Here is a 25391-nt window from a genome sequence, read left to right as displayed (position 1 = left end):
GGAGCCCGCTGCGCTAATGCCTCTGTTTCCGAGGCAGCAGCGTGTGGTGCCAGGCAGGAGCTGGTTTGCAAGGGGAGCCAGTTTAAAACCCAGCTCCCCTAGAGGCAGCAGCAGCTCCTATCTGGGGGCTGGATGAAGGGGGGAATCAGCACTCCCAGACCCCACACAAGCTGCAATCGACACACACACACCTCCTAATACACTTGAAATGCAGAGCTGCCGTGGGGGTAGGTCCTGGACTGAGCCAGGCTGCTGGCCAGCCTGCTAAAAATTTACTAGCGGGATTGGAGGGGGTGGGAGGCGTGTAGTCTATAGCATTAAACTATAAGCTTTTGCTTACTGGTTAATCAGTTAATTGACTACACTCTTATATCCCTAGAACCCATACCCCCTCCTGGCTATCTCAATTCCCTGCCCCAAGCTCCCTCCCAACCCCCGCAGCCCTCCTGCCCCCCAATCCTCTGCACAGAACTCCCTTGTGCACCAGCCTCCCTCCTAGCTCCCCCACCCCGCCACATGATATGGAGGCACCCCACCCCCACACGCAGCCTGTGGGTCCCAGGACCCCATCAGCGCCTCCCCCCAGATCTGTGACCTGACCATATCTATGTTTGTATGTTAATTCACACGCCTATCACTCGTTTTCCTAAAACCTTATTTAGCCAGCTTAACGCCCGTCAAATGAGTATTAATAAGCCAATAATGAATTGAGTTATATCCGCCCCCGATTCCTGTTTTCATCGTTTCTAATGGAATCAATGCTTTCCTGTACTGCAAACGGGCAGGCTGCAGAGGTTACAAGGAAATCGACCCTGAAGAGGTGTTATGCTGAGCCAGTGAGGATGAGCAAGAGACACAACACAGAGCAACTCCACACTTACCTGGTCCCCTAGGCCAGTGTTTCTCAACCTGTGGTACCAGTACCCTTAGGGCTACGTCTACAGTGGCATGATTTTGCACAAGAACTCTTTTGCAGAAGAGTTCTTGTGCAAAAACTCTTCCAGAAGAGAGAATCTACACTGGCATGTGCCTTTGCGCAAGAGATGTGTTTTTGCGCAAGAGCATCCATGCCAGTGTAAACGCTCTTTTGCTCAAGAAAGCTCTGATGGCCATTTTAACCATCGGGCTTTCTTGCACAAGAAATTCATGTTGCCTGTCTACACTGGCCTCTTGCGCAAGAACAGTTGTGCAAAAGGGCTTATTCCTGAGAGGTAGCATCAGAGTTCTTGTGCAAGAAGCCCTGATTTTATACAGTAGAACACCAGTGTTCTTGCGCAAGAACTCACGGGCAGTGTAGCCAGGCAGCAAGTATTGGCGCAAAAGCGGCCGCTTTTGTTAAAGATCACGCCAATGTAGACAGCCTAGGGGTATGGGAGTGAAGTTCGGGGGTGGGGCGTACCTCGACAGAACTGAAATTTTGAGGAAGCTGAATGTTTTGTTGCAAGTTTCACAGCACTTTATTATTTTTGTACCTTTTACACACAAAAATGGAATTGCCCCCTGGCTGCGATTAAGTTGTTTAAACCAGTGGCTCTCAACCAGGCGTATCGTTAGCGGTACACGAGAGAAGTCGCGGGGGGGGGGGGTCAACACCACTGAAATGTGGAGAAAATGGAATTTTTGTTGTCCGTGTGGCAGCGCTTTTCGCATTTTTTTACTTTTTTTACCCTGACAAACTATCATTGTCCGCCCGGCCACGATCAGCTGTTGCCAGGGCGGGAGGGGGGCCCCTTATAATTTTGGTTTTTTGAGGCGGGGGGGGGCTGTATCCAAACAGGCTGAGAAGCTCTGGCCTGGGCCACGCGCAGAGGGAGGCAGCAAGCTTCGACCCCTCACAGGCAACGTCGGCTCTGAGCGGCCCTTGAGCGCCCCCACCCACGCGAAAGGAACAGACCCGCTCACAAGCCGACCCCGGCCGCGTCGCACCCTTGAGAGCCGTTACCTGGCGCGGCGCGGCGCGCGCGGCCAACGGCTGCCGTGGAACGCGCGCCCCTCGCGCACCCCGCCAACGGCAAAAGCCGGGCCGCGCAGGCGCACGACGGAGACGGCCACCGCGGTAGGGAGGCGCGAACCCGCGCATGCGCACTGGCGGGGTGGCTGCTTTTTTTTTCCCCCCGGCATTTGCCCTGACTCTCCTCAGCCCCGCCCGCCCCACAGCCGGAACCGGAAACAGGCTCTCGAGAGGAACAACACCAACGGCTCCCTCAACGGGCGCGCCGCCGAGGCGCATGCGCAGTGACATCGGCGGAGGCAGCCGCTGCTCAGTCTCTGCCCGGCGTTCGGCCAGGCCGGGGCGGAGGGCGCATGCGCAGTAGCGTGGCTGAGGCCGCCGCCGGCAGCAGCGTGCGTGTGCACAGGTGGTGCGCAACCACACCGGCCTCGGTGCACATGACAAAATTTATTCCGCACACGGACGGGAAAAAATTCAGAGGGAGCTCCAGAGAGAGCGGGCAGAGCAGGGACCCGCCCACTGACCCCTCCCTGCGCCCCCCACGTGACCCTGCAGTTTGCGTCTCCCCCCCCCCCCAGCCTCCCTCTGCCCTGCCTCCAGGTTGCTGGCCCAGACCCCCTCCCCCAGCAACTCGTGAGTCCCTGAGCGGCACCAGCCACAGCCCCGCACCCGGCTCCTCCCCCGCCTGGCGCTGCAGGGGTCACCTCCCCTCCCCCCCCATGGCCGAGCCCTAAGGGAGGCATCCACACAGCCCCCCCGCTGCTCCCACCCCCCTCAGCTCCCCTCGGGACTTGCCCTGCTTGCTCCGCCAGCGCCCAGTTGTTCGCTGTTTCGAAATAAGGTCCCCTTGTGCTGCACCGACCTTGGGCGGGGGTTCCCACACAGAATTCCCGGGGCGCTGGGGGAAGGCCGGAGGTTGTTCATCAGTCCAAGAGAGGGAGCCCAGGGACCAGGCAGGGTGGCTGCAGGCCCCCAGAGGAGGGTAGGACGCCGCTGTGGGGAGCAATGGGGGTGGGAAGGAGAGGCTGGCTGGGGGGAGGGAGAGGCTGGTATGGGGCAGGTTTCACCCAAAGTAAGGAGTGACCCTGCAGGAGGGTGACAGAGTGTTGATCTGCCACCCTCCCAGTGTGCAGCTTTCCACATACCCCTCCTTCCCCCCAATCCGTGCACCCAGGGCCAGAAGCATAATGATAGAAATGTAGCCGTGTTAGTCTGGTGTAGCTGAAACAAAAGACAGGACTATGGAGCACTTTAAAGACTAACAAGATGGTTTATTAGATGATGAGCTTTTGTGGTCCAGACCCACTTCCTCAGATCAAATAATGGAAGAAACTTGGCACGACCATATATACCAAAGGATACAATTAAAAAAATGAACACATATGAAAAGGACAAATCAAATTTCAGAACAGAAGGGGGATGGGGGGGGAGGTTAATGTCTGTGAGGTGATAATTGGGGAAGCTAGCTTTGTAATGGGTACGATAATTAGCATCTTTGTTGAGACCTAGGTGTAAAGTGTCAAATTTAAGCGTGAATGACAGTTCAGAGGATTCTATTTCGAGTCTGGTGTTAAAATGTCTTTGAAGCATTTGATTTGCTTTGAATTGCTTTGAAGCCAGTGATGCCTTCTCTGGCCGCTAGATGGCAATGCAGCCTCGCACTTCCCCACACTCCTGATGAGCCGGAGTTTGGATGAGCTGATCCGGGCCCGTCCCGACTCGCTGGGACCAGCGGGGCTCTGCCATGTTGCAGCTGGAACAGCCCATGGTATCGGGCATTTAGGCTGCGTCAGGGGACGGTGAGCAGGTGGAGAGATGGGGGGGGTCCCGGGCTGAGGGACTAGCATAGGGAGACTCCACGTGGAGGGGGCTGACATTGCCACCTCGCCCCTGAAGGGCCGTGGGCATCGCCAGAGCCATTGTCTGAGCCGCAGCAGAACCGAGGGCAGGGAACGAGGCCTGGGACACGGGGACGGGTGTGTGTGATGACTCCAGGGCCATGCGTTTTCTTTTAACCTTTCTTGTTTCTCCTCACTTTCTTGAGACAGTCACGGGAGACTGCATCAAATGCCTACACTCAGTTTCCCTTCGCTCGGGAGTATGGGAGAGCCATCTGGAGGTGAGGACTCTCGGTGCGACCCTGAGCAATGCGCTGCGCTCCGGTGGGGCTACTGGCTGTCACAGGCCCCAGCTCATTACATGTAAAACGTCGCCCAGGTGCCTCGTCACGGCAGCGAGGTGGATTGCTAGAGAAAGGGGCTGTGGGACAAGAGGGTGTCTGGCTTCCCCAGGGGTGGAGGGCTCCTCCCTGCCAGGTAGGCCCTAGGATTGTCCCTGGGGGCAGTATTCCCTGGGCGCCCCTCCTGATACTGCCTCGAATGGCTGTCAGTTTTGTTCCTCCCCGTCACTCCAGCCACCTGGCTCCGCATTTCCTCGCCTGCCTCTGATATGGTTTTGGGTTTCCCCTCTTGGATGTATCTTTAGAGCTCTTCAGGAAGGTGTCATGTCACTGGATTTTAATAGGAAAGGGATACTCTTTTGTTGCACTCACTAGCGTGTGTTTGCCCCCCGTTCGGTGCACAGGGGAGCATGTGAGGTGTGTAACGAGAGCTTATGTTGTGTTGACTCTGTCTAGGCTACCTATGTACTTGTATGAGCTGTGTGTGTACAGTTAGGAATATGCGCTTTGTGTAGATACTTTGCATGTGTAGATACTTTGTGTAGATACTTTAACCCAGGAAACTACAGACCGGTCAGTTTAACGTCTGTCCCAGGGAAGATAATGGAGCAGGTAATTAAGGAAATCATATGCAAACACTTGGAAGGTAATAAAGTGATAGGGAATAGCCAGCATGGGTTTGTGAAGAACAAGTCATGCCAAACTAATCTGATAGCTTTCTTTGATAAGATAACGAGCCTTGTGGATAAGGGAGAAGCGGTGGATGTCATATACCTAGACTTTAGTAAGGCATTTGATACGGTCTCGCATGATATTCTTATTGATAAACTAGGCAAATATAACTTAGATAGGGCCACGATAAGGTGGGTGCATAATTGGCTGGATAACCGTAGTCAGAGAGTTGTTGTTAATGGTTCTAAATCCTGCTGGAAAGGGATAACAAGTGGAGTTCCTCAAGGGTCTGTTTTGGGACCCGTACTGTTCAATATCTTCATCAATGATGTAGATATTGGGATAGAGAGTACGCTTATTAAGTTTGCAGATGATACCAAACTGGGTGGGGTTGCAACTTCTTTGGAGGATAGGGACATAATTCAAAATGACCTTAGCAAGTTAGAGAAATGGTCAGAGGTAAACAGGATGAGGTTTAATAAAGAGAAATGCAAAGTGCTCCACTTAGGAAGGAACAATCAGTTCCATACATACAAGATGGGAAGCGACTGTCTAGGAAGGAGCATGGCGGAAAGGGATCTAGGGGTCATAGTGGACCACAAGTTGAATATGAGCCAACAGTGTGATGCTGTTGCAAAAAAAGCAAATATGATTCTAGGTTGTATCAACAGGTGTGTTGTAAGCAAAACTCGTGAAGTCATTCTGCCACTCTACTCTGCACTAGTTAGGCCTCAGCTGGAGTACTGTGTCCAGTTCTGGGCGCCACATTTCAAGAAAGATGTGGAGAAATTGGAAAGGGTACAGAGAAGAGCGACAAGAATGATTAAAGGTTTAGAGAACATGACCTATGAAGCCAGGCTTCATGAACTGGGCTTGTTTAGTTTGGAAAAAAGAAGATTAAGGGGGGACATGATAGCGGTTTTCAAATATCTAAAAGGGTGTCACAAGGAGGAAGGAGAAAATTTGTTCCTCTTGGTTTCTGAGGACAGGACAAGGAGTAATGGGCTTAAAGTGCAGCAGGGGAGGTTTAGATTGGACATTAGGAAAAAATTCCTAACTGTCAGGGTGGTCAAATATTGGAATAAATTGCCAAGGGAGGTGGTGGAATCTCCCTCTCTGGAGATATTTAAGAACAGGTTAGATAGACATCTGTCAGGGATGGTGTAGACGGAGCTTGATCCTGCCTTGAGGGCGGGGGGCTGGACTCGATGACCTCTCGAGGTCCCTTCCAGTCCTATTATTCTATGATTCTATGATTCTATGTTTTCTGCTGGGAGGGGGGTTGCTGGATGCACTGGAGGAGCACACAATGGCCCCATGGCGGAGGACACACCTGGGGACTCCATGGCCCCTTGCTTAAAAAAAGCAGAAACTGGTTTGAGAGTCATGTGATCAGTCCATTCTGGGAGGCACCAGCACAGAGCAAGAAGGCTTCTGCATTATCTCCCAGCTGGTACTCTGGGAACTTCTTCAGTTGGGGAGCATTCAGTGGAGCAGGGGGGTTAGTCGGTGTAGTTGGAGAGCCCAAAAACCCAGCTTCCTCCAGCTCAAAGTGCCTCTGCTTTTCCCTCTCCTCCACTTCCAAACACTCATCTGTCGGAAAAATTCCATCTCGCCCTTAGTCAGAGGTCTGCCTGGCTTAAGGATGCTCTCCCACCCTGAGGGTGGCATGGGAAGGGCATGGCCGCTGCCCTCTGCTCCTGCCCCCAATAAGGTTACTCCTGCTTGGCCTCACAGGGACAGTCTCCCGTCCCTCCGCCTCATGGTATGAGCCTTCACCAGAGGTGGACGTTGCACCCTGATCTGAAGCTGTTTGTACCTCGAAGTGTCGCTTAGGGAAGGTTGGTTGCTTGACGGCTACTCTGCATGCTCTGGGCTACTTCCCTTCTCTGCTCTAGCCTAGCTATCCGGGTACCCCAAAAGCTGGAAAATCGGGGCTCTGGCTGCGCAGGTTTAACATTCTGTGTGCCTTTTCCCCACCTCAAGCAGCAAAAGAAAAAACCCCCCGAAACTTCCAACAGCATCAAAGAAAAAAACCTGTGTCCTTTTAAATGAAACCCCGAGGTCTGTGTTCCTGCTTAAAAATGATCCGACCAGCTCTGCCACCCTCTCAAGGCGAGTTCAGAAGCTGGGGGCTCACAAGAGATCTTACCAATACCTCTCCTCTATCGGCTTCTGCTTAACAGATCTGCAGGGTCACGATTCCCTGGCCTTGGAGACAGGCTGCCATCACCCATGTGAGAAAACACCCTTTTCTTCTTGAACCCAGGAGGAAGCACTCGGAACTTCTTCCAGGGGGATGCCCCAAGCTCATCCACCACAAGCAATTTGAAAAAAAGAGAGAAAACAAACTGCAATCTCTCATAGCTGACCTCTCAGTCTGAGGCATGCATACACAGACCTCCTATTGCCTTTCAGGACACAAGAATCAAATCATCTGCTTACAGAAAAACGATTTTATTAACAAAACAAAGATATACCGGATAACACATACTTGGTTGTTAGGTGTTTTAACGCAACGGAGAAAGGAACAAGTAAAAAACCCCAAAGAAATTAATCACTAGGATTCAGTTTAAGGTCACAGTGTGTGTGTGTGTGGTGGAGGGGTTAAGATTTTAGCACAGAAAAGTTTAACCAAACAACAAAACACAGAAAACATCCTGAGTGTGTCTAAACACACATTTCCTTGGCAAAGCATACTTGGTTGTTAGGTGTTTTAACGCAACCGAGAAAAGAACAAATTAAAGAACACCAAGAAATTCATCACTGGGATTCAGCTTAAGGTTACAGAGTAGAGAGACGGGAACATGGACTTTAGCACAGAAAAGTTTAACCAAATAACAAAACACAGAAAACAGCCTGATCATGTCTAACCAGACATTTCCTACTCATGCTTTCCATGCCCCGTATGCTTTGCAGGCACGGCAGTTCTGCCTGGTTCCATTCATCTTGTTCGCCCTGTTCCTGGCTTAAAACTCACACAAAGAAAATCAGCAGGCAGGTATCCCTTCCCATTCAAATTTCAATCGTTTCTTCTTATTAGTTCTCCTGGCTTCCTGCCATTACCGTCTAGCTACCTGGGTTTAACCCTTTAGTTACTGAAGGCTGCATGTTCAAAAAAGGCCAGTATTCTTCCTATTCACCACACACCTCCCAAATCACAGACCGTGCTCGACAGACTGGTCCACAATGGCTGTGATTTCTTCCTGGAGGTTTAAGGAGAAAACATAATAACCTACCTGCACACACTAAATTCACTACTGAATACACAAAAACAAAAGAAGATCCCCTGCATGCACGGAATACAATGGCTTCGGTATAGGGAGAGTTTTAACGGGCTTAGTCTGGGAAACTTTCCCAGAGCGTGCATCAGCCCCTTTGTCAGGAGCCCCTGAGATGTGCTGTATGTCAAGGTTTTGACCAGCCAAACTCCACCGAAGGAGTTACATGTTAGTCTCTCTGACCCTGTGAAGCCACGTCAGAGCAGGAGGGTTGGTCTGCAGATCAAAGTGTTGTCCTCAAATATATGGTTGTAACTTCTCTAGAGTACCGGTCTCCAACCTTGTTAAGCACAAGATCACTTTTCAAATTTAAGTCCGGGCAGGATCTACCTCAAACCCAAATACCACTGCCCCACCCCTTCGCCGAGGCCCCGCCCTCCTCACTCTGTGATGATGGGTACAGGAGAGGGGTCTCCTCTGCCTCTGTCTCCTCCACCCTGCACAATAAGCGGGAGGCTCCCAAGGGTTAGCTCTGGTGGGAGGAGGGGCAGCTGAAGCATCTCCCAGTGAAACCAGTCAGGATCACCTGTCAGAGGCTCCTAGATCTACTGGTAGATCCCGATCTATTGGTTGGTGACCACTGCTCTCAAGCATATACAATGGCGGAGCATTCCGTCTCAGAGACAGACCAGTGGAGGAACACTACAGGGTGGAATTGTTGATCTGGTCCTGTTTGCATCAAAACTGCCCCCACGAAGCGCTCTGGCGCGTCCGTCATGACAAAGAAAGTTTTGTCAATCTGGGGCCCTTAATATTGGCTCAGATGTAAGAGCAGCCTTATGCGGCTTAAAAGATTCCTGACACGTCCCACTCCACTTAACTGCGTTTGGCTGCTTTTTTCTGGTCAGGTCTATCGGTGGATCTACCGCTGCTGTTGTAGATGCTGGCCTGGGGTCTGGTGCTGCCATCTCCAGCTCAGGCTCCATCCCTGGGGTCTCTGGGGATACAGACTGGGCCCCTGTGAAAGGCTCAAGAACGGAGTTAGGTATGGAGGCCTAAATAGCTCTGTAGCTCTGTACCTTACCCACCCCTCCTTAACCTGTCTCACATTTGGCTAAGTCCTCTCCGACCAGCATAGGAATAGAATAATCATCAAAGGCTGCAGAAGTCCAAACTCCTGACCACCTCTCCACCCCTCACGATTCCTGTTTTGGTCAGGACTTCTAAAATTGCAATGCATTAACGTTTCAAATTAAAATATCTCAAATAGTGAAATGTAGTTTTTAAAAACATCTGACCGACACTGAAAAAAACAGTCCATGTATTAGATAACCAATTCCAATTTTGTCTTCAGCCTCTCACGGAACCCCTCTCATGCTCAGAGCAGTCAGACCCGGCATTCCACCTGTTTTTTCCCCCACACATGGGCAGAGGGAGTTTTCGTAGGTGCACCAATGTGAGGGGAATGTGTGACATCTCCTTATTGGTGCACAGAAAAAAAAAGGGGGGGGAGGGTTGCGCAAAATGGACACGTCCACACTGCATGTTTTTGCACAAAAGCCTCTTGTGCAAATTGCATTGGAATAGATTTTGAAATGAAGCACAAGAAAATGCTAATCAGTGCTTCATTTGCATTGCCTCTTCTGACAAAACACGTAGCATAGACAGAGCCTGAAACACTACATCCATGAGAAAAGACTCCCCCCAGCTCTGGTGCAGCTGTGAGGAGGAGATGGGGAAGGCACTTCTCCCTGCCATGGCAGCTCTGGGGTTGGGGCCATGGGATAGAAAACTATCTGCAGGCCATGGCATGTCTTGGCTGGAGTTCAGACCAGTGGATAGAGGTATCTCTCCTTGCAACAGCCCTTAAGAGCTCTCCTGGCATTTATCTGGGTGCAGCACAGCCACATGGACACGCAGCCTAAACGGAACTCAGGGAATTGGGTATCTTCCCTGTGTGGGTTCTCCTGTGGGTAACAAGATGGGAGCGCAGACTGAAGCATTTCCCACAGTCAGAGCAGCTGAAGGTTTTCTCCCCTGTGTGGGTTCTCCGGTGGGTAACAAGATTTGGACGCTGACTGAAGCTTTTCCCACAGTCTGAGCAGACGAAGGGTTTCTCTCCGGTGTGGCTTCGCCTGTGGGTAAGAAGGTGTGTGCTCTGGCTGAAGCTTTTCCCACAGTCAGAGCAGCTGAAGGGTCTCTCCCCTGTGTGGATTCTCCTATGGGCAACAAGCTCTGAGCTCTGTCTGAAGCTCTTCCCGCACTCAGAGCAGGTGAAGGGTTTCTCCCCTGTGTGGGTTCTCCTGTGTGTAACAAGGGCTGAACTATGATGAAAGCTTTTCCCGCAGTCAGAGCACCGGAAGGGCTTCTCCCCTGTGTGGGTTCTCCTGTGCCTATAAAAGACTGACCTGCGCTTGAAGCCTTTCCCGCAATCAGAGCAGTTATAGAGTGTGCCTCTTCTATGTATTATCTGGTGGTTAATAAGGCTGGAGCCCCGACTGAAGCTTCTCCCACACTCAGAGCAGCTGAAGGGTCTCTCTCCTGTGTGGGTTCGCCGGTGTGTAACAAGGGCTGAACTATGATGGAAGGTTTTCCCGCAGTCAGAGCAGTCAAAGGGTTTCTCCCCTGTGTGGGTTCTCTGATGCGTAATAAGGTCTGAGCTGCAACGGTAGCTTTTCCCACAGTCAGAGCAGCTGTAGGGTTTCTGTCTATGGGCTCTCTGATGTGTGTTCAGGCCTGAGCGCTGACGGAAGCTTTTCCCACAGGCAGAGCAACTGAACGGTTTCTCCCCTGTGTGGGTTCTGCAATGTATAATAAGGTATGAGTTGCTTCTGAAGCTTTTCCCGCAGTAAGAGCAGCTGAAGGGTCTCGCTTCTGTGTGGGTTCTCCTGTGGGTAACAAGGTGTGAATTTTGACTGAAGCTTTTCCCGCAATCAGAGCAGCTAAAAGGTTTCTCTCCTGTGTGTGTTCTTCTGTGTGTAACAAGGGCTGACCTGTGTTTGAAGCCTTTCCCACAATCGGAGCACTTATGGGGTGTCTCTCTTGCATGTATTATCTGATGGTTACTTAGCTCTGAGCACTGACTGAAGCATTTCCCGCACTCAGAGCATTTGAAGGGCTTCTCTCCAGGGTAGGTTCTTTCACGTTCACTAAGAGTTGCACACTCACTACAAGCGCAGGGTGCATGTTGATGGGGGAATTTCGACTGAACAGTTTCTGTGTTTCTTTTCTCTCTGCTCCTGTGACTCGACTTACATTCTCCCTCCCCTGGATGGTTTCTCTGCTGCCCTTTTCGGCTATGCTGACTCTCCCAGGTCTCTCCCCACTCACAACTCTGGGAAACATGCCCTTCAGATCTTCCGTGCAGCGTGGCCCTTGGAGCCACTTGCTCTCGTCCTTCTTGCTGAAGGCTCTCCTCATTGTTCTCACGCAGCGTCCCGTCACCTGCTGGGATAGAGACAGAATCCAGAGAGGAGTCATTGTCTGTGCTGAGCTGAAGGGAAAATTCTGACAGGGGGACAGAAAAGGGGGAACACACCCAAAGAACGGCTGGAAAGCAGGAATAATTATGAGCTGAGTTCCTCCTCCTTCCTCACAACCCTTTCCCAAAGGAGAGATCCCAGCCTTCCCCGCCCTCCTCCCCCACAGCCTCTGGCTGGAGTTGATCACAGGCTGACAGGTCATAGAATCATAGAGCAGGAAGAGATCTCAGAAGGTCAAGTCCAGCCCCCTGCCCAAGGCAGGACCAATCCCAACAAAATCAACCCCGCCAGGGTTTTGTCAAGCCAAGACTTAAAAACCTCTAGGGATGGAGATTTCACCTTCTCCCTAGGGAATCCCTCCCAGTGCTTCCCCACCCGCCTAGGGAAATAGTTTTTCCTAATATCCAAGCTAAACCATCCCCACTGCAAGGTGAGCCCATTGCTCCTTGTTCTCCTATCCGTCACCACTGAGAACAGCCTCTCTCCATCCTCTCTGGAACCCCCCTTCAGGATGTTGAAGGCTGCTCTCAAATCTCCCCTCACTCTTCTCTTCTGCAGACTAAACAAGCCCAAATCCCTCAGCCTCTCCTCGTAGGTCATGTGCTCCAGACCCCTCATCATTTTGGTCGCCCTCCGCTGGACCCTCTCCAGTGCATCCGCATCCTTGCCCTAGTGGGGTCAGTCAGACTTGATGAAAATGCAGAAGTGACACCAGCTATGAGGACACAGAAATTGGTTTCTGAGTCAGTTTAGTCGATTGCTCCGCTGTGTGGGTGTCGCTGCCGAGCCCCCCTTCCTCAGAGCCCTGGAGATCCGGGATCCGCAGCTCCTCCCCTCGCTCCACCCAGGAGATCACGTGAGCTTTGGAGGCTGGAAATCCTGCCCGGGGAGCAATGAACCCGGTGCTGATCTTGTTCATTAAGGTCTGTGCCATTACTGCTTCCAGAGCCATGATCGGAGTCGCCCACCCAGAGAGGCTCCTCCCCCCTTGCAGAGACGGGGCTCTGGCTGCTACAAGATCCCATCTCACACTCATCTGCAGTAAAGGTGCATCCCCCCCACCTCGGGAACGGCCCAGCGTATTCCCCGGGGGAGCTGAGCTCTCTGCTGCACTATGTAGGGTACAACTCAGTCTCCTTCATGGCCTGCCCCATCCCCAGGCAGGACAGGATCACACTGCTCAGGGGAGCTCTGGCCAGGGCTGACACCGAGGCCCCCAGGCAGGGCTCAGACTGCAGCTGCCACATGGCAGGTCACCAGGACGTGGAGAGAAAGGCCCCAGCAGCGCTCTGGCTCCTCAAGGGCTCTGCCCACACCGCTCCTGGCTGGGGGGCTCGGCTCGTCCTGCTCGGGGGCTCTAGTAGCGCCAGGAGGAGGCAGAGGAAGTTGTCTGAGCAGCAAAGTGAATCCTTGGCTGGCTGCTCCAGGCCCTGCCTACGCTGCGGGCGCTGACCCCGACTGCCTGTGTAGGCCCTGCCGGCTGCCCACAACAGCTGCCGCTCACGCCGCCAGCACTGGCAGAATGGGAGGACAGTAGATCCCGGCAGAGCAGGCAAGCACAATCCGGAGCAGAGAGGAGGGATGAGAACACACTATCTCTGCAATACTGCCAACATTCACGCCTAAGACATGGCAGAGGAGCACACTGATCCAAATCGTAGGGGATGAGGAGATAACGGACACAAACGTTTTGTTGAAATGAGCAGGCAGAAGGCCAAGGGGGGTAACAACACATGGAGCGCAACATGCACCTTGTGTGTGTCAACGTATCAGCCGAACTCCACTAAGTCTCTCTCGTCCAGCGGTTCCCAAACTTTTCGGCATCACGCCCCCTTTTTGATTTTTGAGAAACCCTCGCCCCCTCCCAAAAACAGCAGCAAAACGTGAGGTGGGATTGACGGGGTGTGCGTGGCTGGGTCGCCTCGTGCCTCCCCTGGAATTTCTTCATGCCCCCCAGTTTGGGAGCCCATGCTCTAGTCCTTGGTCTCCGGCCTGTGATTGGGTCGAGCCGACGGTCCGGACTCTAGAAGGTCCTAGCTGGGGAACCGGGTGGGGCTGCAATGTAAACAGTTACAGTAGCCCAGGCGTTGATTCAGGGTGGGCCTCAAAGCACAGAGTCGCTGGAGCTCTGGTGGAGGGCAGGGTGGCCATTCAAGCAGCCAGTGGCATAAGAACGGCCAGATGGGGTCAGACCAAAGGTCCACCCTGCCCAGTATCTTGTCTGCCAACAGTGGCCAGCGCCAGGTGCCCCAGAAGGAGTGAATCAAACAGGGAATGATCAAGCGATCTCTCTCCTGCCATCCATCTCCACCCTCTGACACACAGAGGCTGGGGACACCGTTCCTTACCCAGCCTGGCTAATAGCCATTGATGGACCTAACCTGCATGAATGTATCTAGTTCTCTTTTAAACCCTGTTATAGTCCTAGCCTTCACAACCTCCTCTGGCGAGGAGTTCCACAGATTGACTACGCGCTGTGTGAAGAACTTCCTTTTATTTGTTTTAAACCTGCTGCCCATTAATTTCATTTGGTGGCCCCTAGTTCTTATATTTCGGGAACAATAAATAACTTTTCCTTATTCACTTTCTCCACACCACTCATGATTTTATAGACCTCGATCCTATCCCCCCTTAGTCTCCTCTTTTCCAATCTGAAAAGTCCCCGTCTCTTTAATCTCTCCTCATATGAGACCCGTTCCAAACCCCTAATTATTTTAGTTGTCCTTCGCTGAACCTTTTCTAATGCCAATATCTCTTTTCTGAGATGAGGAAACACAGGCCCTAGTTCATGGTGGGACAGCAAACAAATACTCCGAAAAGGCTTAGGCTCTGGTTCATGGTGGGGCGGCAATACAGCAGCCCTGAGGCGGGGCGGGGCCGCACACAAACTGTTAGGTCGGCTCGTTAGCAGCTCCCAATTACAAACAGTCCGGTCTCCTTGTTCAGGTGAAGGGCTGGCCAACAGGCGGGTAGCCTGAAGTGGCAGAGGGGGGCGGCGGGTCCCACCCTGCGGGTGACTTCTCAGGGACTTTGCCAGCGGGTGAGGAGTTTGGACTCCTCTGACGGGAGGAGCAGGAGTACGCAATCACCGGGCTCAAAGGGTCGATCTTGGGCTCCCCGATGATAGCACCGCTCCTGGCTCCTCTGAGCTGCCTCGAGATTTTCCCGAGCGAGGGTCCCCGCCTGGGGGAGTCATTCCTCCTGCTGGCGTTGGACTGCAAGTTCCACTGCACAGAGAGGCAAGTGAGCCCCAGGGAGAATAAAGCCGGACGGCTCAAAGGGGACCCAGGCCCTGTGCCTGACACACAGGAAGAGCTCTGCTCATGTCTATCTGCTACAGAGCTACCCCCACAGAACGCCCGCAGAGCGTGAACGGCCTCATCCGCCCTCCCTCTGCCCCAGCCCCTCTCCCTGGCAGGAACCAGCATGTCACAGAGATCAGCCACAGGCAGGGAAGGACTCTGGGAACCGCGCCTTCCTTCCATGGGCTCGGCAGGCTTCCTGCTCTGGAGAGCCGGGGCTGGGCAGCCAGTTACACGTGGAGTGCTGGGGCCCAGGCTGTTCCCTGCGGGCTGTGTGTGAGGACGGGGACCTCCTCCCCCAGTGTCCCGCCTTGGGCTCTGTCTGCCTCAGCCCCGGCGCCGCAGCCTGCAGGGAAGAGACTCTGCTCCCCCCTCAACCTCTCCTCCCCACAGCGCTGATACCATGCCTGTGAGTGCACTGGGGGCACAGGGTTGTCCGGGGGGAGGAGGGTTGAAGGAGGCGGAGAAGGATGGGAGGGGCAGGGTTTGCAGTGAGAGCTATGGGGCGATGCAGGGGATCAGGCTGGCGGGGATCATGGGGCTGAGGGGAGCAAGGCTGGAGCAGAAGGAAGATTGGAGGGGAAAATACAATTCTCCGTTGCAGAAGCTGCACTTTGCTTTACTCCCCACTTCTTTGCCTCCCTCCCCATCTAGCTCGTTGGCTGCATTCTCAACCTCTCAGCTTTTCTGGGTTACTCCTCCAGCCCCCTCCTGCCCCCAAACACCCTCTTGTACCTCCTGCTGCCAAAGTCCCTTCTGCTGTGTAAAGCCTCCACCCAATCTATTACCCTGTAAATTGGGGCTACCTGCTTGACACATACATTTTCTGGAAATGCATTACACTGTAAGATGGAAATTGCTCTCAATCAGTTGCTGTGCGAAGGTCTGGTTGTAACCACTGAGCTGTGAAGCTTTGTAACTGTTTCTTTGTAAGTTTCAGCTGCTTTGCTTGTTAAATTTTGTAACTTACTCTAATCTGCATTCCACCCTGTGATAAGAGGAGACTGGAGCATGTTTGGGGGCGGAAAACAGCAAGGCTAAAAAGCTGGAGCCAGGAGATGACTAATTAAAGCAATCAGGGAGGGAGGTCGGGGCATGCTCCTCGGTGACAAACATGGAGGAAAGACCCTGCATGGGTGACAGGAGCCACTGAGTTCCAATAAAAAGGAGACAGCACTTGGCAGAAGATCTCTTAGATCGGCCTGCCGGCCAGGACCCATAACTACATACAGACACTTGGACATACCATGCCTTGGCTTTCTCTTTCTCTCTCTGCAACCCTTGCCTGCCTAAGTGTGTGAGCGCCTGGGGGCATGAACGAATGTGTGTGTGAGAGATAGCGCCTTTCCCTTGAGTTTTACGCCATAGCGGCATTCAATGACAGCTCGATCCCCTTTAGTGGACTGTTAATTCCTCGTTTAATAAATCCATACGAGTGTAACCCTCAGGGCGGTCTCCAGTGAAAACTGGGGGTAACACCTTACAGACCCTGCCCTCCTCACCCCATCCTGCACCCCATCCCTATCGCACTCGCTAGCAGTCCTGCCCCACAAACTGAACCCCTCATTTTTGTTCCCACTCCAGAGCCCAAGGGGGTCCACAAAATCCACTAACGCTGGAACCCCAGGAAAGTAAATCTGGCCTATGGAACGCTCTGAACCTCAGTCCTCCCTGTCCCTTCCCCTTACCTCTCTTCTCTGTTACTCCAGCCGCCACAAGGTATCTCAGTTGGAGGCCACATCAGTGAGGGCTGGGGGTTTTGGAGGAGTTTTTTTGCTTCTCACTTGTGGTCCCCAACTAATTTTTTTTCCTATGGATCAGTGACCCCCGACCCAAAAAAGGTTCCCCACCCCTGCCATAAATAAAGAAAACTTTGAAACCTTTTGTGATGGATGCAATATTTTACTTTATTTAAAATGAAGTTTGATAAACTAACAGGATAAAGTTAAACGGCTTAATCTGTTTAATCATTTAAATGAAAGCGTTCTCCCCAGCTGCAGCACTAGCAAAATGACTCGGGCGTAATTATGCAACTAATGGTGAGTTTCCATTAGCAACTGATAGTCTGCGGGAGAAATTTGCATTGACCCAAGTGATCCACGGGGTGGAGAGAGCCCCTCCCAGGAGCGTGGCGTGGCCCAGGTTAGGAGGGTTAAATCTTGGCATGACACTTCAGAAAGGTTGCCTACCCCTGGGCTAGATGGTGGGGAAGCGCACTGAGACCCTGGGTGTGGGAAGAGCAGCACCGTTGGTATGTCCCTGACCCTGCGTCTCCTGAGAAGGGGCAGGGAAGGGACAGTCTCTCACACACGAGCCAGGATTATTGGGGCTGATACTCTGGGGCAGGGAGCAATGAGGGACCCTGAACCAAACCCAACCCAGCTGCTTCAGAGCCCCCCCCCAGCTTTTGATATCCGAGGGGACAGGAATCCTTACCCAGCCAGCGCACAGCCTCGTAATTCTCCTGCATCACATCCCAGTAGAGGGCTCTCTGGCCCGGGTCCAGCAGAGCCCATTCCTCCTCGGAGAAATACACAGCCACCTCCTCGAAGGTCACCGGCCCTGCCGCGGCCATTTCCTGTCCCTGGCTCTGCAGGGCACGTGCTGGTCTGGAGCAAGACATGGGTGTTCTGCAGCCTGTCAGGGGGAAAAGAACAATTGGAGACATTTCAGAAGGGGCTTTAATGCTTTGCACCTCCCCGTTCTTCCTAGACTCTGTTTCTGGTGACTCATAGGCTAGACTCGGCCGTTTTGGGGAAATGCTGGAGTCTAGATATTCCACAAACAGCACACACAGGTTAGATCCCAAATCCATATTCCTCTCTGTCAATACCTGGCTCGAGTTCCACATCACCGCGCCTGCCACAATGGGATTCGGTCCTGAGCACCCAGTGGTTCTGATAAAAAAGCCGCATATTCACCATCATGAACATGGATGTAGATGTCTAAATTTAAAGCCTCTAGTCTCCTTCCATTTATTTCTAGCACAGACCTAGGCCTTCTAATCAGGACTAAACCAACAAAGACTTAACAAACCCTCACTTGAGAGTTTTAACTTCACAACTTGAGCAGAATATCAGGGATACAAACCCTTCATAAGGTAATAGAATTATGGGAAATGGGGGTAAATAAAGGTAAGTTCATTCCTTTAGTTTGGATGTTTTAACTGCTCTTTCATAATAGGTGCACTTTGGGGGGGGGGGGGGGGGGGAACAGACATTCAGACGCCAATGCCCATAATAGCAAAATAGTACTGTTAGCTCCAGCATTGGCACCAGAACTCTCATACTCTTAATAATAATGTTTAATTTCACATCTGAGTCAGTGTTATAGAATTGAACTTGTAAACCAACTCCAATTCAGCTGTCTCCCTCTGTAGTCAGGGGACACAACCCTTTTGTAGAAGGATGGCTACTTTTAAATCCATTACTGAATATCCAGAGAGTAACACACACAAACCCATTAGGAAAGGTTTTACCCTCCCTGGCTGGTAAGGAGCCTCCAGCTCGTGCACTGTTTTGCCCCTGCACAGACTCGCCCCATCCATGCTTCCCTACCCAGGGTGGTTGCCTGGCTGCTCCTGGGGTGGGGCTGCATGATGGGCAGCTGCCCTGGGTGCTGGAGCTAGATGTGCAGCAAAATTGTGTAACTGGAAATTGGCAAACCAAACTCCATGATAAAAATCCTGTGAAAATCAACTCTCAGCCATTATATGACTAAAGAGATGTATTTTCCAAAAACGGTTTAATTTGGAGACATGCAATATTTTCCAGCACCTTATACTGGCTATGGAAAATTTAGTGTTTAAAACACATTTCTGAAGATAAATTCTCACATAATAGATAATAGATTTTGGGGTAGGCACAGAAATGGATTTGCACCATTTTAACGTAATTTCCATGTGGAGTCAGATTAATATTTTGGAAACAATTTCAAGGTGTCTAGTTTTAAATCATGTTCCAAGATAAAACAAAAAAGCAGTCACGCTGCACTTTAAAGACTAACAAGATAGTTTGAGGTGATGATCCCATGAAAGCTCATCACCTAATAAACTATCTTGTTAGTGTTTAAAGTGCTACATGATTGCTTTTTATGTTTTACCAAGATCAGACTAACACAGCTACCTCTCTGTGACTGTTCCCAGACATGCAGGAGACAAAATGATACAGCTAGACGTGCTATAACACATTGGCATATGAGCAGACAGAAGAGAAGCATCTTCTTTAAAAAGTGCAGTTTTTTGTTTTATTTCACTGCCATGACGTGTCAATACACCATCAACACTCAAGGCAGCTCAGATCATCAGACTTTTGGGGACCCCCCCCCAGCAAGATTTTGCCACCTCCCTGACCCCCCTCCCTCATCTTCATACTTGTGATAGCTGCCATATTTACATTTTACTATCTGCAACTTTTTCAAACAAGGAAATTTCACTCACTACAGGAGGGCCCGGCTTCGCAACGGCCCGATTTATGATCCCTCCTTCCCCCCCGCACTTACAACTTTTCCCGTAAGTGCAGAAGGGGCCGAACCCCCCCGACTTACATCCTCAGCCCCATATTGACGACGGCGCACGACGCCTGTCGTCAATGCGGACTCGAGTTGCGACGCCCCTGGCTTGCGAGGCGGTCTCTGGAACTGATCGCATTGCAAGTCGGGGGGCAGCCTGCGTTCTGTGTTTAACGTTGTGTGGGGTGGTTGCTTTTTTGTTTCTTTGGGTTTTGTAAATACTTACAAGTAGAATCGATGCAAGCGAGACAGGACCACTTATTCAGGCTCACGGTCTGGTCCAACAAAACCAACCCCTCTGGGACAGGCCTGGAAATGCTCCAGCCCCTAGATGGGGTGACCAGCCAGGGGAGTATAAACCTGGGAGGGGCCCCCAGGAGCCCCCCTGTCCTGTGCCCAAGTCTAACCGCCCCTCTGCTCTCGTGCAAGTGTCACCCCAACACCCTCTGCCCCTCCCCCCCGTGCACCGCCCGCCCCTGGGCTCTTCCAGCTGGCCAAGAACGCGCCAGGGCGCACCACGTCTAGGCGCATGCGCGCGCACACAGGCTCCCACGCCAAGGCGAGGCGCATGCGCGTAAGAACGCACCACAGCCGGGGGGGTTGCAGAGCGGGGCGCATGCGCACAAGACGCACCACAGCAGCGCGCATGCGCACAAGACGCCCGAACTCCGTTCCTCACCTCCACGCCCCCCCCCGCCATTTAACTACCCTGAGGCCCCCCCACCCCGGACCCCTCACCTGCCCCGCCCCCGGCCGAGCCCCGTCCGGTCCCGGAGACGCCACCTCAGCTCACCTGCGGGGGCCCCTCCTGCCCCACCCAGGCGGAACCGGAACCGGAAGGCACCAACGCCGCCAACGGCCGCCTCAGAATTCCCGCCGTGCGGGGGCGCATGCGCAGTGACCGCAGGGCGGCCTCTGACCTCTCGCAGGCGACCGACGCTGTTGCGGGCTCCGCCCACCGCTGGGGCCGGGTCCGCACGGAGCGCATGCGCAGTAGCGCGGCTGAGGCCGCTGCCCGCAGCGCCCCGCGCCGGGAGCCGCGTTCCCTGCAGCCGGGCGCGTGGGCGGCTCAGGGGGGCCGCCCAGCTGATTCGATCGGCGGCCGCGCGCGCGCTCAGGGTGGTGCACAGCCGCTCCGGCCGCGGTGCACGGAATAAAATTGATTCCGCACATGGACGGAAAAACTTAAGAGGGAGCCCCCGAGAGAGGGGGCAGTGCAGGGACCCGCCTAGTGACACCCCCCAGCACCCTCCCATGTTACCCTGCAGTTTATGACGCCCCCCCCAAGCAGCCTCCCTCAGCCCCACCCCCAGGGTTGTTGTCCCAGCCCCCCTGCAGGTGCACACGCCCCCCCGCATCTGGTGAGTCCCTGAGCAGCATCAGCCAGAGCCCAGCCTAGCTCCGCCCTCCCCGGTGCTGGGGGGGGGGGTCACTTTACACCCACCCCGTTTCCCGTAGGGTTGCCAGGTGTCCTGATTTGAACTGAACAGTCCAGTATTTGAGCTTTCAGTTCGGGAAACAAATTGAGAAAATATCAATGAGAAAATGGAACTGGCCCGTATTTTCTAAATCAGATGTAATGGAGATTGTGATAGTACAGCAAGTGTGTCCGGTATTTTAGCTGAAACCAGCTGGTAACCCTACTGCCCAGCCCTAAGTGGGACATCCGCACCGCCCCTCCGCTGCTCCAGCACCTGCCATGGCTTCCCTTGGGAATTGCCCTTTTCCCTTCACTAGCGCCCAGTTCTTGTTCCCGCCATCGTCGTTTCAAAATAATGTCCCGGTGTAGCCATGCCCAGCCCCTCACACCGTACAGACCCTTGAGCTGGGGTTGGGGGGGCTGGACATGAAATTCATTGGGATTTGGGGGAAGGCTCCAACCCCCTCAGTAAGTGATCCATGAGGCACTGGAAGGTGCCCTCCTGCGGCCAAAAGGCAGGTCATATTGACATGGTGCGCCCGGTGGCTGTGTGCTCGGTTGGATAGCTCCACTACAAAGCTCACCTCATTTTCTTGTCTGACAACCTTGAGGGGGCCATCCTCACGAGGATGAGAAGCATCACTTAATTCTCCCACGGCATAGGCACAGACACGTGCAGAGCGGCCACACTAGGCATCTGCCTATTCCGTGCCCTGGCCAGATTCTCCCTGGCCCAGCGCCTGAGCTCAATGAGCTTTTCCCAGAAGGTCAGTACATTCTCCACCACGGATTCTCCATCTGCAGAGGCCTTCCCCTCCCATTCATCCCGCACCAGATCCAGGGGGAACTCTCCCGTGCTGGAACAGGAAGAACCCTGTGGATTCCTGGGGCATTTCCCTGTATGCAAACAGCAGGTGGGGTAAATGTGTGTTCCAGTCCTGCAGGGGCTAGTCCAGCAATGTTTTCAGCATTCGCTTTAGTATCCTATTGAACCTCTCCATTAGCTCACTGGACTGTGTGGGCTGTGTCGACGCTGCAATACTATTTCAGGATACCAGAGTATCCCAAAGTAGCTATCCTGCGTCTTCACAGCAAGCCTGTTATTTCGGGCTCACTATTCCGACGTCCCCGTAAACCTCATTCTATGAGGAGTCAGGGACGTTTCGGAATAGCGCTTTATTCTGAAATTCGGCACAGTGTGGGCAGCGCCAAATGATGAAATATGATATGTAATTTGCATCGCTCAAATTGTGGATCTTATTTTGAGTTACAGTGCAGTGTAGATGTACGCTGGATGATATGCAGAGGCCCAGGTGTGTCAGACCCCACACGTCCAGTTCTCCCACAAGCATTACAACAGGGCAGACATGAAAGTTGGCCCCCTGGTCTGTAAGGACCGCCTCGGGAGATACCACCACGCTGAAAACAAATTGCAGTCTCACCTCTCAGTCTGAGGCATGCATACACAGACCTCCTATTGCCTTTCAGGACACAAGAATCAAATCATCACCTTAAAAAAAGGCAATTTTAATAACAAAACAAAAAGATACACTTGATAAAGCATACTTGGTTGTTAGGGGTTTTAACACAACCGAGAAAAGAATAAATTAAAGAACACCAAGAACCCTGTGGGACTCAACTTAAGGTTACAGAGTAGAGAGACGGGAACATGGACTTTAGCACAGAAAAGTTTAACCAAATAACAAAACACAGAAAACAGCCTGATCATGTCTAAACAGACATTTCCTACCTTCCCACCTACCCGTACTTCAAGGTCGTCCATTCCCATGCCCCGTATGCTTTGCAGGCACGGCAGTTCTGCCTGGCTCCATTCATCTTAGTCCTCCATACATCTTATTCATGCTGGAATTTGTGTGAATTTTGAGTGGCTTAAAACTCATGCAGAGAAAATCAGCAGGCCAATAGCCCTTCCAATTCCATTTTCAATACTTTCTTCTTATTGGTTCTCCTGGCTTCCTGCCACCACTGTCTAGCTACCTGGATTCAACCCTTTGGTTATTAAATGCTGGATGTTCAAAAAAGGCCAGCGCTGCTCCTACTCATCACACACCTCCCAAATCACAGACAGTGCTCGAGAGGCTGGTTCACACTGAGTGATTTTCTTCTGGAGGTTTAGGAGAAAACATCATAATGTACCTGCACGCACTAAATTAACTACTGAATACACAAAGAACTAAACAAGATGCCCCTGCGTGCATGGAATACAATGGCTTAAGTACAGGGAGAGTTTTAACGGGCTTAGTCTGGGAAACTTTCCCAGGCGAGTACATCAGCCCCTTCATTAGGAGCCCTGAGCTGTGTTGTATGTCAAAGTCGAAGTCGTGGGAAGCCAAACTCCACCAAAGGAGTTTCCTGTTGGTCGCTTTGTCTGTGAAGCCACTTCAGAGCAGTAAGGATGGTCTGCAGATGAAAGCGGCATCCACAAATAGCTGGCCGAAGCTTCTCCAGAGCATATACAATGGCATGGCATTCCTTCTCAAAGGAGAGTTTTCCCTCACAGAGAGTTTTTTCTACTGAAAAACACAACAGGGTGCAACTGTTGATCTGACCATTCCCCCCGTCTTAGACTATCCCACATGTTTGGCTAAGTCCTCTCCCACCAGCACAGGAATGGGATAATCATCACAGACTGCAAAAGTCCAAACTCCCGCCCAGCCCTTGTAATGCACAACTTGGCTGGGGGCAGGTCAAAAGAGTCTGCCTTAAAGGGTTGAACTGTTACTCAGGCATCTGGGATGACAAGTGTGGGATCCACTAGGGACTGGCAGATCACGGACACCTGTGCTCCAGTGTGTGTCTGTGCAGTAACCTTCTTCCCGCCCACACTGTTTCCCTTCTCTCTTCAGGTGTCCAATAGGCAGCTGGGCCTCAGGACTCTCGGTGTGACCCCAGTGCAATGAACAGCACCACGGTGCGGCTCTAGGGGCACTTGGCTGTCACAGGCCCCAGCTCATTACATGTAAAACGTCGCCCAGGTGCCTCGTCACGGTATTGAGATGGATTGCTAGAGGAAGGGGCTGTCTGGCTTCCCTTGGGGTGGAGAGGGCTCCTCTCCCTGCCCAGTAGGCTCTTGGTCTGTCCCCAGTGGTGGTACTCCCTGGGTGCTCCCTCTGGTTCTTCCTTGAACATCTGTGAGTTTTGTTCCCCTCCGTCACCTGGCTCCAAATTTCCCTGCCTCTGTTATAGTTTTAGGTTTCCCAGCGTGGGTGTGTCATTGGAGCTCTATAGGTAGGGCCTCGAGGAAGTGTTTCATTTTCACCAGGAGAGCTGGCTCTTCCATAGTCTGAACACCTGCTCCTGATATCCCTGCATCCCATTTTTTTTTAAACATGCAGGCATACTGGGGCCATGCCACGTCTGGTTTCCACCTTCGGGCTCTGAAACAGCAACAGGCATGCTCGGTGGTGAGCCACATCCAAGTTCTGGCCGCTTGCTTAAAAAGCTCACATGCATAATAGCGATAGAAATGGAGCCGTGTTAGTCTGGTGTAGCTGAAACAAAACGCAGGACTATGTAGCACTTTAAAGACTAACAAGATGGTTTATTAGATGATGAGCTTTCATGGGCCAGATCCACTTCCTTGGGTCTGGCCCACGAAAGCTCATCATCTAATAAACCATCTTGTTAGTCTTTAAAGTGCTACATAGTCCTGTATTTTGTTACACTCATGCATGTTTTCCTCAGGCATGTCAGCTGCCAATTCTGCTAAAAGGCCACTGAGTTGTAGTCTCAGATCCATCATGTACTGCTCTTTGGGGATGCTGTACCCAAGACAGGCCCTTTCCAAATTCACTAAGGCGGCCTCCACATCATCTCCTACCTTGAACTCTGGGTGCTTCTTGGGTTGGGGAGCATTAGGTGAAGCACGGCTGGAGCGCCCAGCTTCTCAGCTTTCTCCAGCTCAAAGCGCCTCTGCTTTCCCCTCTCCTCCAGTTCCAAACACTCATCCGTCGGAAGACCTCCATCTGGCCCTTAGAGGTCTGCGTGTCTTCAGAGCAAGATGAACACAAAGTGAGGGCTCTTGGCCAGGCGCCCTGCTCTGAACACAGCACAGAATGGAAGCAATGGCACAACTCCTCCAGCATCTCTCCACCCCGCACAATTCCTTTTTTGGTTGGGACCCCTGCAATTCCACCACCGTGAAATTTCAAATGAAAATATCTGAAATCATGAAATGTACGGGTTTTTAAATCGTCTGACCGCAGCACTGACAAAACTGGACCATGAATTCGATAACCAATTCCACTTTTGTCTTCAGAAGAATGTTTGCACTCGCAGATGTGTATCATTTTGAACTGGACATTATGAGTGTTGGCTCCATACTTATATTTCACGTTTGCTTCTGGAAGATTAACAACAGGTTTCACCCACCTATTGTGACAGAGTCGCTAGTCCAATGAATAGCAGTACTTGACTGACAGTGCAGTACTTGCATTAAGAGGAGCATTGCCAGCAGATCCAGAGATGTCATTATTCCCCTTTATTCGGCTCTGGTGAGGCCACATCTGGAGTATTGTGTCCAGTTCTGGACCCACCACTACTGAAAGGTTGTGGACGCATTGGAGAGGGTCCAGCGGAGGGTGACCAAAATGATTAGGGGGCTGGAGCATATGACCTACGAGGAGAGGCTGAGG

General features: G+C 52.3%; 1 protein-coding gene across 1 annotated transcript in view; it reads right to left on the bottom strand.

The window, feature by feature from the left end:
• Positions 1 to 6094: 6094 nt before the first annotated feature.
• The window catches only part of LOC102453386 (uncharacterized), a 30252-nt gene continuing 10955 nt past the window's right edge, over positions 6095 to 25391 (bottom strand). The window contains exons 4-7 of the mRNA XM_089770535.1: positions 21512 to 21593; positions 20110 to 20500; positions 17244 to 17444; positions 6095 to 11470 (exon numbers count right to left, since the gene is read on the bottom strand). Coding sequence (XP_089626661.1) covers positions 9945 to 11470; positions 17244 to 17444; positions 20110 to 20500; positions 21512 to 21593 — 2200 coding nt within the window. The 3' untranslated portion in view covers positions 6095 to 9944. The remainder of the gene's footprint in view (positions 11471 to 17243; positions 17445 to 20109; positions 20501 to 21511; positions 21594 to 25391) is intronic.

Source organism: Pelodiscus sinensis, chromosome 19 (genome assembly GCF_052426305.1).
Source record: "Pelodiscus sinensis isolate ZL-2025 chromosome 19, ASM5242630v1, whole genome shotgun sequence".
NCBI classification, from domain to species: domain Eukaryota; kingdom Metazoa; phylum Chordata; order Testudines; family Trionychidae; genus Pelodiscus; species Pelodiscus sinensis.
Note: the sequence above shows the minus strand (reverse complement) of the source record. Positions and strands in the feature narration are given on the sequence as shown.